At 35.3% G+C, this 19,619-nt stretch overlaps 3 protein-coding genes across 6 annotated transcripts in view; 2 read left to right on the forward strand and 1 right to left on the reverse strand.

Annotated features, from left to right (window-relative positions):
• cap2 (cyclase associated actin cytoskeleton regulatory protein 2) overlaps nt 1–10,212 on the forward strand; it is a 17,903-nt gene extending 7,691 nt beyond the window's left edge. The window contains exons 5-13 of the mRNA XM_016281402.1: nt 2,355–2,498; nt 3,063–3,148; nt 3,461–3,566; nt 6,622–6,802; nt 6,883–7,058; nt 8,376–8,499; nt 8,610–8,692; nt 9,401–9,544; nt 9,754–10,212. Of these exons, the coding sequence (XP_016136888.1) occupies nt 2,355–2,498; nt 3,063–3,148; nt 3,461–3,566; nt 6,622–6,802; nt 6,883–7,058; nt 8,376–8,499; nt 8,610–8,692; nt 9,401–9,544; nt 9,754–9,837 (1,128 nt within the window). The 3' untranslated portion in view covers nt 9,838–10,212. The remainder of the gene's footprint in view (nt 1–2,354; nt 2,499–3,062; nt 3,149–3,460; nt 3,567–6,621; nt 6,803–6,882; nt 7,059–8,375; nt 8,500–8,609; nt 8,693–9,400; nt 9,545–9,753) is intronic.
• A 1,131-nt stretch (nt 10,213–11,343) lies between these two features.
• LOC107592084 (uncharacterized) lies at nt 11,344–13,834 on the reverse strand. 2 transcript variants are annotated; one of them, XM_016281454.1, is made up of 4 exons: nt 13,753–13,808; nt 13,526–13,667; nt 13,216–13,372; nt 11,344–13,116 (listed from the first exon to the last, which is right to left on the reverse strand). In XM_016281454.1, exons 2-4 carry the CDS (start codon nt 13,619–13,621, stop codon nt 12,113–12,115), a joined length of 1,257 nt encoding a protein of 418 aa, XP_016136940.1. In that variant the 5' UTR covers nt 13,622–13,667; nt 13,753–13,808; the 3' UTR covers nt 11,344–12,112. The 2 variants fall into 2 exon arrangements, with proteins under 2 accessions (XP_016136940.1, XP_016136938.1); XM_016281452.1 differs by having other exon boundaries at nt 13,526–13,834.
• Nucleotides 13,835–14,176: 342 nt separating this feature from the next.
• vps28 (VPS28 subunit of ESCRT-I) lies at nt 14,177–17,986 on the forward strand. 3 transcript variants are annotated; one of them, XM_016281263.1, is made up of 10 exons: nt 14,177–14,264; nt 14,772–14,817; nt 14,953–14,981; nt 15,744–15,781; nt 15,933–16,022; nt 16,375–16,480; nt 16,628–16,729; nt 17,007–17,060; nt 17,175–17,266; nt 17,675–17,986. In XM_016281263.1, the coding sequence occupies exons 2-10, from the start codon at nt 14,778–14,780 to the stop codon at nt 17,793–17,795; spliced, it is 672 nt and encodes a 223-aa protein (XP_016136749.1). In that variant the 5' UTR covers nt 14,177–14,264; nt 14,772–14,777; the 3' UTR covers nt 17,796–17,986. The 3 variants fall into 3 exon arrangements, with proteins under 3 accessions (XP_016136749.1, XP_016136750.1, XP_016136748.1); XM_016281264.1 differs by lacking the exon at nt 14,953–14,981 and adding an exon at nt 15,624–15,652; XM_016281262.1 differs by lacking the exons at nt 14,177–14,264; nt 14,772–14,817; nt 14,953–14,981 and adding exons at nt 15,150–15,488; nt 15,624–15,652.
• Nucleotides 17,987–19,619: the final 1,633 nt, after the last annotated feature.

Below are 19,619 nucleotides of genomic sequence, written 5' to 3' on the forward strand. Positions count from 1 at the left end.
TTCTGTTGTCAGACACGACTGGAACTTCAAATGGCACTGGCTTCTATGGTCAGATGTAACTAAATAATTAGCTTTTTAGCAACAAACACTCAAGATGGGTTTGGTGCACACAGGGATAAAAAGTACCCCATGCGTACAATGAAATATACTGCTGTATTTTTAATATACGGCCTATATTTCTGCTGGAGGTCCTGGACATCTTGTTTAGATTCATGGCATCTTTGATTCTATCAAATACCAACAGATAAAAAATCAAAAAGTGACTGACTCTGTTAGAAATCTTATAATGGGCCATGTTTGGATCTTCCAACCGGACAATAATTCAAAAACAAACCTTAAAAACAACACAAAAATGGGTCACTGAGCACAAAACCAAGCTTCTACTATGGCCATTCCAGTTCACTGACCTGAACCCTATAGAAAATGAGTGTGCTATTCTCTGTGCTTGCAGAAAAGGGCCAATGAAATCAAAATTGGAGTTAATGTGGAGAGGCTGTTTCTCTGTTTGTTTAGTTTTAAGATACTCTGTATGCTAATAGATGTACACAGATGTACACAGTCTTAAGGTACGGTCACATTTACCCTCGTTAAGCACATTTTTGTGGGCGTAATCTAGTCATTTCAATAGGAAACTACACGATTGAGAATTTCACGTAAGGCTGAAAGCTTTGCCTACACAGATTTCGCAGTGGTTTTGAGTTGGCCATGCAGCAAACGATCATCAGAAAGGTGTTTGATTTGTCACTTCTTTCCCTTTAGGCTAGAGGGACAGTTTACAGTGTTGCATTGCTACACTATTGCCGAAAGACAATAGTGCCTATGAAATTTTGCCAAAATGTTGCTAATGTGAATTCTGTAAATTCTGTCCCTTTTGATGATTCAGGTTGGTCTATACAGATGTTAAAATCAGATGCTTTTTAGAATGAAACATTTTCCTATTCCAATAGCACATGCAGCTGACTAGCATGCTAGTGTACTACTTTTTCTATTTCTGCAATGTCATGATAGAAATGCTAGCATGTTATTCCACATACAACTCTTCTATATGTGCAGTGATATTTTAGTATTTTTATTTAATTTGTTTTAGTTTTTAGTCTATCTATCTATCTATCTATCTATCTATCTATCTATCTATCTATCTATCTATCTATCTATCTATCTATCTATCTATCATCTATCTATCATCTATCTATCTATCTATCTATCTAGCCATCTAGCTTATCTATCTACTTGTGATTTTTAATTTGTTTTAGTTTATACACACACACGTGTGTGTGTGTGTGTGTGTGTGTGTGTGTGTGTGTGCGTGTGCATGCTGCCCTCTATCTATCTATCTATCTATCTATCTATCTATCTATCTATATCTATCTATCTATCTATCTATCTATCTATCTATCTAGCCATCTAGCTTATCTATCTACTTGTGATTTTTAATTTGTTTTAGTTTATACACACACACGTGTGTGTGTGTGTGTGTGTGTGTGTGTGTGTGTGCGCGTGTGCGTGCTGCCCAACTTTCAATAGGAAATACAACAAAACAAGAAGGAAATATATGCAGACATCCTTTCAGGGTCTTTAATAAAAGAGGTTGAAACTCTACAGTGGTATACAGCACAAAATCTCCTTTTGTTCATCTTTGAAATATATTATAAAAGCTGGGCTCAGAGTTAATTGAATTATTAGAGTAATTTGACTGAATTATAAAAGTAAGGGATGGATATTTTATGAATGGAAGTTTTCTCACAGTTGACGTTGTTTCAAATGAAATTACTAAAATGGCAAAATACTGTATTTAAGTGGTTTATTAGAGCCTGCAAGACAATTATCACTATTAGTATTGTTCATACAAATTTTAGAAACACGACACAAATTCTCTATTCCTTACTGTCCTATATTCCATCAATGGCCAGCCAATGGACATTGTTGACAACTTCAGGTACCTGGGCATTATCTTAGACAATAAACTAAGTTTTTACCATCATGTCACAGACATTCATAGACGCTGCCAACAAAGACTTCTGGTCATACGTAAACTTCGGTTCTTTTCATTGAAACCAAATCAATTGCTCCTTCTGTATCGCAGTATCAATGAATCAATTATTCTGTACTGTGTTACTTGCTGTATTTCACCATGCTCTCTTGCACCAACAAAAATAAGCTTTTTAGAATCACTAATACCTCCTCAAAAATAATTGGTCTTTCTACACCTAAATTGTTAGCTCTTCTTGATACTGCCATCATTGCACATGCACAATTGCATACATTGCATTTATGCACAACTCCGACTGTTTTGATGTTCCACAAGTGAATCTTAACTTTTGATTGATGGCTTTCCTGCTTTTATTCCCAATCAGACAGAGATGGCTGACCTCCTCAGACCCCTCTCCGACCAGATCCAGGAGGTCCAGAATTTCCGGGAGAAGAACCGCGGCAGCAGACTGTTCAACCACCTGTCTGCCGTGAGCGAGAGCATCCCCGCTCTGGGTTGGGTGGCTGTGGTGAGCACTTCTCTCTGTCTCACACTGTGGTGCAGTCTAGTCACCAACTTCCTTTATACAAATACCTGGTTTGGCTCATGCATCTTATGCATTTAAGTCGCTTACTGTTAAGACTGCACATTCAGAAACAGTCATGGCTTGATGCTAGTGATGAAAGCCCACCAAATAAACTTCAAACAACATCACATTCATCCATTAGGCATATTTTCTTTGGTTGAGACAACCGGACGACCTCACACAAACCATATGAGTCATCGGTGAGAGGACCACCAAACTGATATTTGAATTTCTGTATTTATTTTCTATTATGTAAACTCTTCTGATGTCTTCATGCTGTGAATGGCTGCATCTAATCACTGCAATGTGAATTTGGACTAAGACAGATCTGGACTCTATCATTTTCTGCTTTAAACTACCGCTGATGTTTACAACAAAGGTTCAAGACCTCAGTTTTAGTGCTTTCCTTGAAATTGATCCTTTTTTTCTATGCTTATTATTTATTTTTATGAGTACATAAGCTTCTTTGACCATCTTTTGACCCTTTGTTGTCTTGCTCTGTCACAGTGTCAGAAACCAGGGCCGTATGTGAAAGAGATGAACGATGCTGCAATATTCTACACAAACAGAGTCCTGAAAGATTACAAAGACACGTTAGTGCATTAGTTTTTTTTTAGTTCATATCAGATCAGTTTATGTTAATGTGAAATGTCCCTTACATGGTATTGTGAGAATGATTATCATAGTCATGTATAATGGTATTTATCTGCTACTTCAGGGATCTTCAAGTAATACCATGATATTACTGTACTTTAATACCAGTTTGGTACTTTTTGTTAATGTACCTACACACATAGTAAATTTCCCTCACAGTAATGTTGTACATGTACATTTAGGAAAATATGATTTATTTGTTCACTTAAACAATGCCAGTGAACGTTTTTTTGTGTCTCTGTTGACCCCAGTGACCCATGTCATGTTGAGTGGGTTCGTTCCTATCTGAACATCTGGACTGAACTTCAGACCTACATAAAAGAGCACCACACCACTGGACTCTTCTGGAACAAGACTGTAAGTGAGACTTTCAATTGTAAAATGACTTAAGGCTCACCTCGACTTTTTTGTATTCAGGATGTATGATATGAATATTCTTGAATATTCAGATTGTACAATTAGAACAGCTGATGTTGGTAATCAAAACTCTACAGTAATATGGAAATCTGTCATTTTCTAAGACGTAAATATTTGCAATGCTAGATATCGTGTTTCCGTTTCAAATTAGGAAAAACTGAAACTGCAATACAGAAAAGCATATTTTCCATTTTTAGTCATACAGAGGCTGGTTGAATGCAGATTAATTTCAGATGATCAACAGCTATACGGTGTACATCGATCTAGATAACTAGTACAGTTATATTTATGCATGTCTGCCTTTGAAATTCATCTCTTCCAGTATATTGGTATTATACCACTTATATCCATACCGAAGTTAGAGAATTTTTTATTTATCAGTATCAGTCGATATTGCATATTTAATTGTTCATGCTAATTTCCCCTATAATTTTACATTTAGATAATTTGTATTAATATTTAGATAAATTGTTTTTAAATTGATGTTATTTAAAATATTTTGCTTAAAGTTAATCTTTAAAAACACTAATAATTTAATAACACTGTTAAATGTAATCTTTAGCAAATATTGTACATTATAATGTTGTGATGCCTAACAATTATTTAGAGTTTAATCTATGAGTTTATTCTATGAATTGAATCTATTTACACTATTGTTCAAAAGATTGGAAAGAAATTAAGACTTTTGTTCAGCTAGGATGCATTCAGTTGATCAATAGTGACAGTAAAGATATTTCAAACAAATGCTGTTCTTTTGAACTTCATATTCATCAAAGGAGAACCCTTAAAAATGTATAATGGCTTCCACAAAAATATTAAGCAGCACAGCTGTTTTCTACATTGCTCAGCTTTGCCATTACAGGAATAAATTACATTTTAAATATATTAAAGTAGAAAACAGTTATTTTAACATAATCATATTTCACAATATTACTGTTTCTACTGTATTTGTGATCAAATATATGCAGCCTTGTTGAGCAAAAGAGACTTCTTTCGGAAACATAAAAAAAATTTCTAACCGATCCCCAACTTTTGAATGGTAGTGTATGTAAAGGAAAGTAATGTTTTATTTTACTGGCTTTAACTTGACTGATAATATGCAGCAATGTGTCAGGTTACAAAGAGATTAGAACTTTTTTTGCTTACTTTCATAAAACGGCTTCATACTACTTTTATGACTTTGAAAGAATACACAGTTATCCCTTTAAGCAGTTCTGGGACTTTTGGAGATGTTAAATCTTGTCTGTCACGGGGTGAAATAGTGTGTGTGTCAAACAGAAACCTGAGAGCCCTCACTGACTGTGTGTCAGCTGTCCCTCCTGCCATGAGGGCTCTGAGTATGTGTGGAGGACTGTATGGTGTGGACAGGTGGTCATCTGGGTCTTTTTGCATGGGGGGGTTTACCATAGAAATGACCCCAACAAAAGCCTAGTGTGTCTCTGGCTTACACACCTGCTCTCATACACACTCCTCGTAATTCAACCTCGCTTCTCATGTATTCCACATTATACTTCTCCTTTGACTTCATTTACTTCTGTATATCCTCACGCATCAGACACAATCAAACTCCCGCATCACTATGTATTTGTCTGCCATGTTTTCCAACTTCCTCTAACAGTTTAAGTACCTTTGCCTTTTCACCTCTTCACAAGGCATCGACCTTTAGGGTCAGAGGTCGGGTTGCCCAACTGTTTAACCTATGCTGAACATCAGCACAATTACTGGGATTAGAAGTGTGTGTGTTTGTACAAGACAGGAAAAGATGAGTGTGCAACAGTTGTTTAAGCCAGTTTAAGTGTTGAAGTGGGAACCGTGTGCAACTGTCAATGGCAGCTGTGCTGACAATATAAAACAGGCGTAAGTGTGCCGTCAGGGTCACACAATAGCCAACTGTGCCACACGGATCTGTTCTTTTACTTTAAATGCTGTTAAATAAGATTATCCCAGTTGTGCCAGAAACACATGGACTGATATGAACTGCTTTCAAAAGATTATTGCATTAACCATATAGCAATATACTTTCCTAAAGAGACATTTGGTAACACTTTACAATAAAGTGTTGTTTGTTAACATTAGTTAATGTATTAACTAACATGAACAAACAATGAACAATACATTTATAACACTTTTTATTTGTTCATGTTAATGTTATTTGTTAATGTTAGTTAATAAAAATACAGTCGTTTATTGTTTGTTCATAGTGTATTAACTAATGTTAACAAACACAACTTGTGATTTTAATAATGGATTAGTAAATGCTGAAATCAACATTAACTAGATTAATAAATGCTGTAGAAGTATTGGTCATTCTTAGTTCATCTTAACTAATGTAGTTAACTAATGAACCTTTCACTGCATATTTTGATTTATATTATTATTATTATTATTTTATATTATAGTGTTATAAATGTATAATTTGTGTGGATAAAGGTTTGAACACACCTACTCATTATTTCTCAGTTTTCCATTTTTCTTATAATTGTAATAATCATAATATATATATATATATATATATATATATATGTATAGTCTTTAATATCATGAGAAATATTGATTTAATGTGTGGCCATATTACTGTATTAAAAATCAATGATTTTTGCCATTTAAACTCTTTAAAGCTTAAAAAAAATTCAGAATCCTTTTCCAAGTGATGCTCTACAAACATTTATTTTAATAAATTGTATACATTATAAATATGAAAAATAAATATACCTGAAATTTTTCTTTATGGAGGTCACCTTGGTTTTTGAACTGTCAATCAGCAACACTACAGACCCAATCCATTGCCTCTTACGCCCCCCCCTGGATAGATGACCATTGCCGTGAATTCATCAACATCACGGTTACAATGTTTTTAACCATTTTATAAAGGTGTTATTTGAGGCTGTGGATTCACAGCTATACTGTTTTAGTTTTGTTTTTGATGTTTTTCCCATTCTGGAATGAGCATATCAGTTTGCAACTTCTCAGGGACTAACTCTGGTGTTCTTCACAGGGTCCTGTAGCCCCTCCCTCACTGTTCAGTGCTTCTTCTGGTGGTCCTTGCCCTCCTCCTCCTCCTCCTCCACCAGGTCCTCCTCCGATGTTCATGGATGACAGCCCCAAACCCGACGACACAGCAGCCCAGCACTCAGCTCTGTTTGCACAGCTCAACCAGGGAGAGGTCATCACTAAAGGTGGGCAGGAGAACACCGTCACGCAATAAAATACTATACCGCCTTCAAAACTGACATCAGGTGATGTGCTCTGCCTCCAGGTTTGAAGCATGTGTCTGAAGAGCAGAAGACCCATAAGAACCCCAACGTGCGCTCTCAGGGAGGGAGGACACACCAGGGATCTCCAGCCAAAAGTCAGAACCCCAGCACATCTGCGTGCGCACCTGCCAAAAAACATTCCCCCGTGCTGGAGCTGGAAGGAAAGAAGTGGAGAGTGGTAGGTTCCCACACGACATCAACTGGCATGTGTCTGAATGTGTCCAGCGTTAAATCATACTACTTGTAATCGTTCTGCTACATTTGGCAAAATTAAATAAAAGAAAAAACAAATGTATCCCACAATGCAATGAACTTGATATTTTTAAGTCAATGTCATTATCTTAACATTATCAATGTCATTATCATCATCTTGGAAATAAAAATGCAAATTAATTAATTATTTTTTTCAGTTCACTTGTAAAATAACTTAGGTAAAATTGTTGGTTAGCATTTTTTCTTTTCAAGACTAAATGCTACTCACTAAATTAAACATGCAATATGTTGAGGCTGTGTGACAATAATGTAGAATACTACTGTAAATACTGTATCATACTAGAGTTTTTATTGATTTACTACATGCTATTTCTAAAGCATTGAAGGCAGTATATAGCACATTAAGCACTACAACTTGTGAATTAAATTATTTTTATTAAAAGGAAGCAAAAAAAAGTTGTGTTAAACACAAAAGAGATGATTTATATATAATAAGGTCTGATGCGATGGAAAAATATTACATTATTCTTATTGCACAGCTCCAAGCAATACTAGATTCACATTGGTCAATTGTGTCATTCTGCTAATGTATATATAAATGTCTTCTTCTTCTTCTTCTTCTTATTATTATTATTATTATTATTATTATTTAAATAAAATAGCATTGTGATATTATTATTATTATTATTATACAATTTTCTGAATAGAAATACATTTATTGGAGCCTAAAAATTATATATAAATAATCATTCTCAGTGGCATAGAAATTATTTAAAAATGGAAGAGATTCATTAATCTAATTATTTTATTATATTATTTAGCATAGTGGTCGTTATTATATTATATTATATTATTAATAATATATTTTATATATAATATATATATATAATACAAATATATATAATAAATATTACTAATACTAATAATTACACTTTGCATAGTGGTTATTATTATTATGGTTGTTGTTATTTTTGTTGTCATTTTAATTATATCATTTTTTATTAATATTATACCATCAGAGCCTAAATGTTTTATATAAAATAATCATTCTCAGTTGCATAGGATTCATTTGAAAGTGGAAGAGATTCATTAAGGCAGGGATCACCAAAAAATGATCATTATCTCCCAAAAAGTGGGTTGGATGAATGTAGAGATCTTAAAATGAGAACACTCATCACACACTTGTAAACTAAGCTACCCTGCACTTGTAGTGAGACTCTTATTGATTTACCGTGCCTCCAGCATGTGTTTAGTGGATCTATTGTATGTATTTGTCCTGTAGGAGCACCAGGAGAAGTCTCATGACCTGGTGATAGAGGAGACCGAGCTCAGACAGGTGGTTTATGTCTTTAGCTGTAGCAACTCCACACTCCAGATCAAAGGCAAAGTCAACTCCATCATAGTGGGTAAGAGGAGCTCCTCATAACACCAGCTGCTCTTATCCAGTAACGTTATCTCCTCCTCTATCGCAGCACCGCGCACCACGCCTGGCTAATGTCTGTCTCTCTCCTCACAGATAACTGTAAGAAGCTCGGACTCGTGTTTGACAGTGTGGTGGGCATCGTTGAGATCATCAACTCCAGAGACATTCAGCTTCAGGTTAGATGTAAATGTGTGTGCATAACAAGTTGTGACTGTGAGTGATCTGTACTCAGGGTTGTTATTGTGAAAACGAATGTGTTGGCATAATGTATGTGCATGAATTATGGTCATAACTGCCAGAATCAATAACGAATATCGTAATCAACACAACTACCAATGTTAAATAACATTGTGGTATGCATCTGTTGATACTAAAGAGATGTTAACGGACATAAATTACACATGTTTGTAGCTGCTACATGCTTTTATAGCAAACATTACTAATAAATTAATACATAATATTGCCCAATTCATCAACCACATATAATATTGTTTTTTTTAAAGAAGGAGGCATTAAATTGATCAACTGGGTTTCTGAGGATCATGTGACACTGCAGACTGAGTAATAGCTGCTGAAAATCTAGCTTTGCCATCACAGAAATAAATTACATTTTAAAATATATTAAAATAGAAAACAATTGTTTTAAATTGTAATAATATTTCACAATATTACTGTTTTACCTTATTTTATCAAATAAATGCAGCCTTGTTGAGCACAATAGACTTTTAGAGCTTGTTTTCACCAAGTAGGAACTTGTGGCTCAAAAATACAAATTCTTTCAAGCTAATTGTAGTTTTTGGACTACAGACTGAGCAGCTCTGTTTTTTCACCCTTATGTATTTTGTTGCTTGTGAACAACACAAAACTTGTTTTTGGCCTTTCAGGTTATGGGAAAAGTTCCTACTATTTCTATTAACAAGACTGAGGGGTGCCATGTCTACTTGAGCAAGGATTCACTTGACTGTGAGATTGTCAGTGCCAAGAGCTCTGAGATGAACGTCCTCGTTCCTGAGGGAGAAGATGATTATGTAAGTTTATTTACACTGGAAATATCTACAAATGGAGCTAGCATAACCTTTCATTTTAACAAATAACTTTCTTGATACATTATGTCATGTACCAAAATAACAATGTTCTATTCCAGAGATTTGACCTGCTTTACATTCAGATATGAGCCTTTAAGGTTGAAGCATTGTTTATACATTATTTGACTAATATCTTCTTGTGTATTCAACAGAGGGAGTTTCCAATCCCAGAGCAGTTTAAAACGGTTTGGGACGGCTCCAGCCTGGTGACAGAGCCCACAAAGATTGCTGGTTGATTCCTTTTCCAGCTCGTCATCGCTTTCCTCCTACCCAGAATTCTTCATGCACTTTCACTGTATCACACTGTTAGTGGAGACGGAAGAATTCATACATTGTGGTTATGAGAGGTGTAGATTTAGGCTCAGAAAATGCAAAATATGGACAAAAAGTTCCATTTTCCACAAACCAATTATGAAACATTTCAACAAATGGAGATGTTTCTCCTTAACTAAGCAGCAATAAAAATACATAATATACATATATTAATTATTATACATTAAAAGTAATTACAGATGATGGCACCATTATGTGTGAATATGGGAATTTTTTTAGGCAGCAACTCAAAGTACTAAGTTAAAATAATGAATCAGTAAGCAATCAGATGTTTACTTATTCCTGACAATATATATTTTATTTATTAAAGTATGGATTTTGTTTGTTTTTGTCTTTGACATTATCAAGTACTTTGTGTTGATGTCATAAATTCTCATGTTAAATACATGTTGGTTCTGTGTAGCAATATAATAAAACATAAAAAAATATTTACCTATATTGAACTTGTTTTTATGGAGAAACCAGTTCTTTGTTTTGTGCAGTCACATTTTACATTTCCTACAGATTACAAATCCCAGTTTCAGTTCATAATATTTTCTTTTTGGAAAAAAACACACACACACAAAAACTTTTATTTGGCAAGGTAATCTTGTATCTTCAGGCTTTGGATGCAGGATATGTGCAATCATGAGCAAAGGAGAAAAATCAATGGATATTTTACAATCAAACCTCTTTTTATTCGGAGTGTGATAAATAGTCTTTGTTCTGCAAATGAATGAGTGGCTTTGGGGGTAATTTTTTATAAGATTTTATATTATTTTAATATAGTTCAAATATTGCTGAATTTTATCACTCTATATTTCATTTATAATCTCAGACTACTCATTTCTGAGACTAGTTCATTCACTTTGCACTCACATATTTACATTGCTTGTAAATTGACATGCTTTAAATGTTTCTTCAACACGAAGGTCTTGAACACTTCAGCTCATTTTGAATGTATGCCAACATGTGTTAATATGTAGCATTCTTCAGTCCATAAAAGGGAATCATGTTACATTTGCTTGGTCAGTAAACAGTCGACGTTTAACTATAATGTAATGCACATTTAATAATGATGCTTAAACAAAGTAGAACGTGTACACTGTATTAAATCACACACCTTAAATGGTAATTTACCAAAGTATTTTCACGTTACCATATCAATTTAATCAAATAAAATAACTGTAAACTCACTACACTTATTTTATTTTTTACCATCTTCTGATTAAGCTTTGTCAAAAAGGGACAAATATTTTTGCTAAATGTATAGAGCTGTCAGTTAAAATGTGCACTTAATTACGGATAATTTTTACTTTCATTCTTTCTTTCTAAAGAATGATCAGGAATCAGATTGTATTTATTGTACTGACAATACTAGTTTTTAACAGTAACAAAAAACTAATCAGCAAAAAAGTTCTGTGAAAAAACCCCGTTGTTTAAATTTTGCTTTAGTACAAGAAAAATATGAGCCAGTTAACTCACTATAAAAATGGTAATCTAATTTTTTTTATCTAATTTTGTTGTACTTCTAATATCTCACTTAATATTTTTCACACACAGTATAAATGGGTTTTTATACATGAAACTGCCTTTATATTTTAGGAAGGGGTCCCTTACAAGGGGATCATTACATTTGGTAGTCCATGGCATCTATTATAAATGCATGAAAAATGAGTGAATTTGTCAGCACATGGCTCTTTAATGAAACTGTCTCTGACAGCACATTTAAACAGAGCAGCAATGGGGGATCATCAACTTGGCAAACGAGAACAGAATGTGAAGTATTCACCTTGCTCCATTCTGGTCATTTAAAGCAATACATAACGTAAATTAATTTCAAATGATAGAGCTTTTAAACTCAAATGTACTCAACTTGTTTAATGTGACACGTCATGTCCTACTTTAAAATATACAGATTCTACAAGCACAGCTTAAGGAATACACCAAACATTGACAGTAAAAGCTTCATGGTGCCATCTGCTGGCAAGCAGTGAATCTTTATCAAATATTACACAACAAATCATTTTTGGGGGTTTATTTGTACTTGTACAAATGTTTATTTTTGAATTGAATGTTCATTCAAATGTTCAAATATTTTAATTACAACTTTAACAAAATCAAGAGCTTCAAAGAAAATCAATTAAAAAAAAACACTTAAAATTCTGTGTTCTTGTGGTATTTCGCATCTGTTTCTGGCTAATGCTTGATGACCATGTTTCCCTCGGAGTCTTGGGTGAAAAGCATCTCTGGCTCTAGATCTGATTCCTCCTCCTCTTTTCCTAAAGAAGCGGCAGATGGACTATTCCCGTAATCTTTGCCCACAGATAAATTGCTCTGGTCTCTTAGTGGGCTCCTTAAGTGCTTGTCACGATGAGCAATCACACAGAAGCCCTCTGAGTCCTGAGTAAACAGCGTAGCAAAAGTTTCTCCAACTGTCTCTGTGTTTACAAGTTCCTTACATGATTTTTTTGGGGGAAAAGTGTATTTCTCCTTTAACCTGCACTTAGCTGGACTGGAAATGTGATGGTGTTTAAAAGGCGATGTTGGAGCATTTTTAATAGGTGATGCAGGCCATCTATTCTCTTTCCCCATCCGTTTCATGGGCGATGCCTTATTTTTGTGCCAAGACTGCTCCTGATTTTTATTAGTATTCACAGAAGCACTCCATCTTTTGTGGTGTTCATTGGCAGGCCTAGAAGTTAAGATAGACCCCTTAACTGAGGCCTTCTGATCTCTTAAATCATGTTTGTCCGTGTGTTTAGGACCTGGAGACTTCAGGAAATGCTTATGTGCATCTTCAGAGGGCTTCCAGACCATCAGATCATAGTGCTCCGGGGACTCCTCGTGAAAGAAAGTCTCAGTTTCAGGAATTGTCTGATTTGGATATTCATTTGAAGCTTCTTTATTCCAATATTCTTGTGTCTCCAACACATTTTCTGTATAATGGACAACATGTCTCCTTTTTTCAGACGGTTCTTCTTCCTCTGGCTCAGTTCCGCATATTAAATGGAGAAAAGACTGTTCTTTTTGGTCCTTGGCTGACAATCTTTCAAAATCTTCATCACAGTGCTCCTCAGATATTTGACTGGTTGATTCTGTAGATGGCTCCAAAGTCACATCATGTTTCCGTTTGGCCCCGGTGTGTGCCTCTGTGTGCATGGAACTGGACAACCCAGAATAAGCCGCACTTGGGTTAGGGTCTGGGCAAACAAATGCCAGTCAGAAAAGGACAAAAGGTAATTATTATTTAGCTTTAACAGTTTATCATCACAGTATGAAAGAACTCTGGGACGTCTTACCTCTGGATTTGGGTGAAAAGAAGGTTGATATAGAGCTTTGTCTAGTGACAGGCATGTTGAGTTTGGTCTGAGTGAAGCTGAGTGCGACTGCCACACTGTATCCCCCTGATCTCGCAAGTGGGTTCAGGAATTTGGATATTGGACGGGTCAGCTGTTTCTGAAAAAATGTAAAAAGCTATATGAGATCCCTTCATCTTTCATGTAGTGTTCATTTTTTTTCTTACGAAGACAAAATAAAAAAATCTTTTCAATACACTTAAAAGGTTAGATTTGGTCTAAATATATTTAATTAGAATTCCGTTGTTGTTACCTGTTGTTTCTTTTCTTTTAACTCTTTTGCGTCGAGCCATATTCCACACTCTTCTTCTTTAGCTGATGCTGCAGGTTTCACTTTAGTGGATTTCATTGTTTACAAATCCCACACACTCAAATAACCAGCCTCTCTTTATATACTGGACAAACAATTCCCTGAAACGCTCACAGTCTCATAACAAACAAAGCTAACAATCGACATTAACTTATATTTGAGTTATTTACCATATATACAGTTTCTCGAGCTCCTCCGTTCACTGTTAGCTGTCTAGTCATTCCCGCATTCCCGCGCGCGTATTCAAAGACAGTCTCGGGTTGCCAAGTATTCTTATGAATGATCGATCAATCAGTTCTGTTAGATTAATAGCACTGGTTATAATAATGAAGGTGATGGCATTACGATGCTGTATAATACACTATATCAAACAGTTATTATACTATAATGTAGTTAACTTATGCATTACATAAGTGAGTGAATAAAGTGCGATATATTTATTAGTGTGGAAATATCAAAGGGACTTGGCAACCCGTCACAATGAAACGTGTGCACAAATGTTACAGTTTTCTCCGAACGTTAAATTGAATAAATAACGATTCCTATTACTTGAGATTAAATAGTATATTCTTTGCATAAACAAGTTTTGTAATGAATAAGTCGGCGAAAACAGGACGTTACGAAATCATCCGGCGACGTCACGTCAGCTTGCTGCGGTCCGGTGGGTGACGTCAATATAAGGGTGAGTGAATTCTCTTTTTCCTGGGCTGCGTTTTTGCTCAAAAATACCTTTAGTGGTTTAATAATATGTCATCTCATAACCACATTAACGTTATAGACGTATATAAGCTGTGAATTAACGAGAGACATCAACGTCTCTTGTACTCTCACTGCGGATTGAAAGCAATATCTTAGCTAGCTATGCTAACGTCGCTGTGTATTTGTCAGGAAATAAACAAAACAAAATTAGCGGGTGTATTATATGCTCCGCTTGGGATTCACAATACCTTGCGTCAGTCAGTTCGTTAAATGTGTAAAATCTAATGAGTAACTCATATTGTCTGTCTACTCTGTATAAGTTTCAATTGTATTTCCTTGTCCACAATGTGTCTAAACATACTGAGATCAGATCAGTCGCTTTTGATATGCAACCACTGTGTATATCATTTATTCCACTGAGAATAGCGCTGACCCGTGGCTAAACCAAACATAATGATCTGATTCGCGCTTCAATTGTTTTGTACGTTAGTTCATCATGTTTCATGGAATACCTGCCTCTGGAGTGATGGGAGGAGGTGAGTGAGAGAACCTGCTTAATCATGAGCCTCTAGAAAATCAAAGCATCTCAAACTTCTTTTACTCTTGCACATATTTTCATTAGTCTCATATCTGATTTGATATGTTTTGCCTCTCTGCTTTAACTTAACCAGCACCTGCCAACAAGCCAGAACTGTATGAGGTAATAATGTTATGTCGTGCCCATAATTTGTAATAATGGACTCATCTGTCATCATTCCTCTGTGTTTAAATTACATAGACATCAACGTCTCTTGTACTCTCACTGCGGATTGAAAGCAATATCTTAGCTAGCTATGCTAACGTCGCTGTGTATTTGTCAGGAAATAAACAAAACAAAATTAGCGGGTGTATTATATGCTCCGCTTGGGATTCACAATACCTTGCGTCAGTCAGTTCGTTAAATGTGTAAAATCTAATGAGTAACTCATATTGTCTGTCTACTCTGTATAAGTTTCAATTGTATTTCCTTGTCCACAATGTGTCTAAACATACTGAGATCAGATCAGTCGCTTTTGATATGCAACCACTGTGTATATCATTTATTCCACTGAGAATAGCGCTGACCCGTGGCTAAACCAAACATAATGATCTGATTCGCGCTTCAATTGTTTTGTACGTTAGTTCATCATGTTTCATGGAATACCTGCCTCTGGAGTGATGGGAGGAGGTGAGTGAGAGAACCTGCTTAATCATGAGCCTCTAGAAAATCAAAGCATCTCAAACTTCTTTTACTCTTGCACATATTTTCATTAGTCTCATATCTGATTTGATATGTTTTGCCTCTCTGCTTTAACTTAACCAGCACCTGCCAACAAGCCAGAACTGTATGAGGTAATAATGTTATGTCGTGCCCATAACTTGTAATAATGGACTCATCTGTCATCATTCCTCTGTGTTTAAATTACATTTTTGTCTGTTACAGGAAGTGAAATTGTACAAAAATGCCAGAGAAAGAGAAAAGTAAGTTAACCAACATCATACTGTTCAGGAATGGCTCATTTGAGTTCCCTTATTTATTTGTCTTATTGATTGATGTCACAATAAAGATGATGCAGAATGGTGATTACGTGATTGGGTTGCAATTAATGTCCTTTTTATTTTGTTTTGAAAGGTATGACAACATGGCAGAGTTGTTTGCTGTGGTCAAAACGCTTCAGGCCCTGGAAAAAGCCTACATTAAGGACTGTGTGACTCCAAACGAGTTAGTCACTTAATTTGTTTGTGCAAAACATTGTGAATTAAGGTGTGGTCACATGCACAGTTTGCGAGTAAAATCCAGAAATTTGAATAGGAGTCCACATGATTGGAAATTTCATGTGATATGAAATATGTCTGCACACCGTTTCCCCAACATTAGTCAGGTAAATTTACTGTGTGTGTTGAACAGCCAGAAGCTGCTTTGTTTTAAAGTGACTTCTGTGTGAGCTATGCTTCATACATAACTGATCTATAACAATAGACAATGGACCTTTTTTGCCCATAAACTGTTGCCAGTGTGACCACACCCTTATTTACATCTATTCATATAATAAATATTTGCTTTGTTTTTGCAGATACACAGGAGCTTGCTCAAGATTGCTTGTCCAGTACAAGGCTGCTTTCAAACAAGTCCAGGGATCAGATGTGGGCTCCATTGATGACTTTTGTCGGAAATACAGGGTATAGCTTATTTTGCGTACATGCAACTCTAAACTATTCTATTTTAATGCTCTTTTGTAACTTTGGCTAGTAATTTGCTAGTCCAGTGCATTGCATGCAGATCAGTATGCTTTAGTTTACATTTTTTCCCCTGTGTGTTTCTGACAGCTGGACTGTCCACTGGCTATGGAAAGGATCAAAGAGGATCGACCAATCACCATTAAGGATGACAAGGGCAACCTGAATCGCTGCATTGCAGACATAGTTTCTGTATGTATCTTGAACACTTTGTATAGTGATTTTATGCAGCCTAGAATGAATAGCTTCTTGAGCTAATGCCGGAACGCCCTAGTGTTTATTGACTGAGCACAGAGGATGCCTTCTTGTTCCAATAGTTCCATTAAGTAGATTTGTTTCATCAGACTAGAAGAAATAATGCCATATGCAATTTGTCCAGGGCTCCACAGTAGAGTGGCAATTCAGCAATCATAATAACTGGCAAAATCTGCTCCTTTACCCTTTTTAATATTTGTTTTCTCTCATGCAGCTCTTTATCACAGTGATGGACAAACTTCGACTTGAGATTCGTGCCATGGATGAGGTACTCATTTCACAGAATACATCTGCTTAATTAGATGAACAAAATGTTATTTAGAGACAGTTTAAGTCTTCTTGATTTGAATTACTGATGAACTGAGAACATTGTTTTATATAGATCCAGCCTGACCTGAGAGAGCTCATGGAGACCATGAATCGAATGAGCAACATGCCTCCAGATTCAGAGGCCAAAGACAAAGTCAGCCTCTGGTAAGCCTAGTTTTACTGTAGAAATACAGTACCATTCAAAAAGTAAAAAACAAAAGTGACAGTAAAGACATTTATAATTTTGCACAACATTTCTGTTTCAAATAAATGTTGTTTTTTCATTTCTATTCATCGAAAATACTGGAAAAAAAATCAGTGTTCAAAAAAATTAAGCAGCGCAAATGTGTTTAACATTGATAATAATAAGAAATGTTTGTTAAGCACCAAATCGGCATATTAATTTGATTCCTGAAGAATTATGTGACTTTTGTAAATCACATTTAGAACGCATTAAATAAAATGGCTCATCTGCCAAAATCTAAAATCAAAACTAAATCCAACTGCCTGAAAAATTAATTCAGTTTCTGTGCACTTTAAAAGCAATGCTCACTGTGTTGTTCTTCCTCACAGGTTAACCACACTAAGCAGCATGTCTGCATCTGATGAGCTGGATGACTCCCAGGTTCGCCAGATGCTCTTTGACCTGGAGTCTGCCTACAACGCCTTTAATCGTTTCTTACACTCTTCTTAAATGTTTCTTCCCTCTCTGAGCTCTCTGAACTCTTTTCCACCAGCTTTTTGTTTTTTTATCAAACCTTTGTTTCATTTTGCCCATGTCTCTTGTAGGAATGTAGGAACTTTAAATCCAATTAGAGTACTGCTTACTAAGGCTTATATTGTTCAGTAATACAATCAGGATTATATTATTCACAGATTTGAAAATTAGGAGTAGGAGATTTTTTTTAACGTAAAGAGATTTTACTATCACATGGTAGTCTGAAAGTGTTCTATAGAATGGCAATAGCGAATACAATAGCCAACTGAGATGCAACGAGGGCGTTATAGGGAGGAGTTTATTATAGGCAAAAGATGCTTGCCTCTATAAATACATGTTGAATGAACATATGAATTGAAAGTTTATGAATCTCATAATATCTTCTAGAAAAAATGGCTCATCTGCCAAAATCTAAAATCAAAACTAAATCCAACTGCCTGAAAAATTAATTCAGTTTCTGTGCACTTTAAAAGCAATGCTCACTGTGTTGTTCTTCCTCACAGGTTAACCACACTAAGCAGCATGTCTGCATCTGATGAGCTGGATGACTCCCAGGTTCGCCAGATGCTCTTTGACCTGGAGTCTGCCTACAACGCCTTTAATCGTTTCTTACACTCTTCTTAAATGTTTCTTCCCTCTCTGAGCTCTCTGAACTCTTTTCCACCAGCTTTTTGTTTTTTTATCAAACCTTTGTTTCATTTTGCCCATGTCTCTTGTAGGAATGTAGGAACTTTAAATCCAATTAGAGTACTGCTTACTAAGGCTTATATTGTTCAGTAATACAATCAGGATTATATTATTCACAGATTTGAAAATTAGGAGTAGGAGATTTTTTTTAACGTAAAGAGATTTTACTATCACATGGTAGTCTGAAAGTGTTCTATAGAATGGCAATAGCGAATACAATAGCCAACTGAGATGCAACGAGGGCGTTATAGGGAGGAGTTTATTATAGGCAAAAGATGCTTGCCTCTATAAATACATGTGTTGAATGAACATATGAATTGATAGTTTATGAATCTCATAATATCTTCTAGAACAAGGTCTGATACTGAACTCTCAGTACTGCGTTTTATTTTAAATGGATGTTTTCCTTAGCTACACACTTTCCTTATTTTTTTTTAAATAGATGTTTCCCAGTATTTAAATGAGACAATGTTAAATGCGCTCATTCATTTACAGTACTTTAACATTTGTTGGTGTATGACTTGACTTTTATAAAAGCTTGATTAAGAACTTACTCTTTCCTTGGCATGGTGTTGGTCTAGCTCACTTTATGTAATAAGGCATATTTATTAAATGACCTATGTAAATAAAATTGTTTTGAAATAAACCACATAATACTTTGAAAAAATATTTGTGATTATATGTACAAGCAATTATATTAAACCCTTTCATTTGGTTGCATACCTTAATATAATGTCTACTAGCCAACAGCACACACAGTAATGCATGATACATGGATATCTGCACCATGTTAATTACATTCAAACCTAAGCAAATTGGACAGAGGGTTCCGAAACACTATACTAAGGGTCATTTTACCCAATTTTTTTTCAGGTGACTTTGTTGGCGAAAGATTTCCCCATTCAGATTTCAAAACGTGTTTAAGTTGGTCATACGCGTTGCTGACCAAGCAAAAGCTGCTTGTTTTAAAAGCGACTTCTGTGTAGGTAATGCTTCATACATAAGTATATACAGTGGGGCAAATAAGTATTTGATACACTGCTGATTTTTCAAGTTTTCCCACTTACAAAGAATGGAGAGATCTGTAATTTTCATCGTAGGTACACCTCAACT

The sequence above is a fragment of the Sinocyclocheilus grahami genome, unplaced genomic scaffold (genome assembly GCF_001515645.1).
Source record: "Sinocyclocheilus grahami isolate Dianchi unplaced genomic scaffold, SAMN03320097.WGS_v1.1 scaffold149.1, whole genome shotgun sequence".
In the NCBI taxonomy this organism is placed as follows: Eukaryota; Metazoa; Chordata; class Actinopteri; order Cypriniformes; family Cyprinidae; genus Sinocyclocheilus; species Sinocyclocheilus grahami.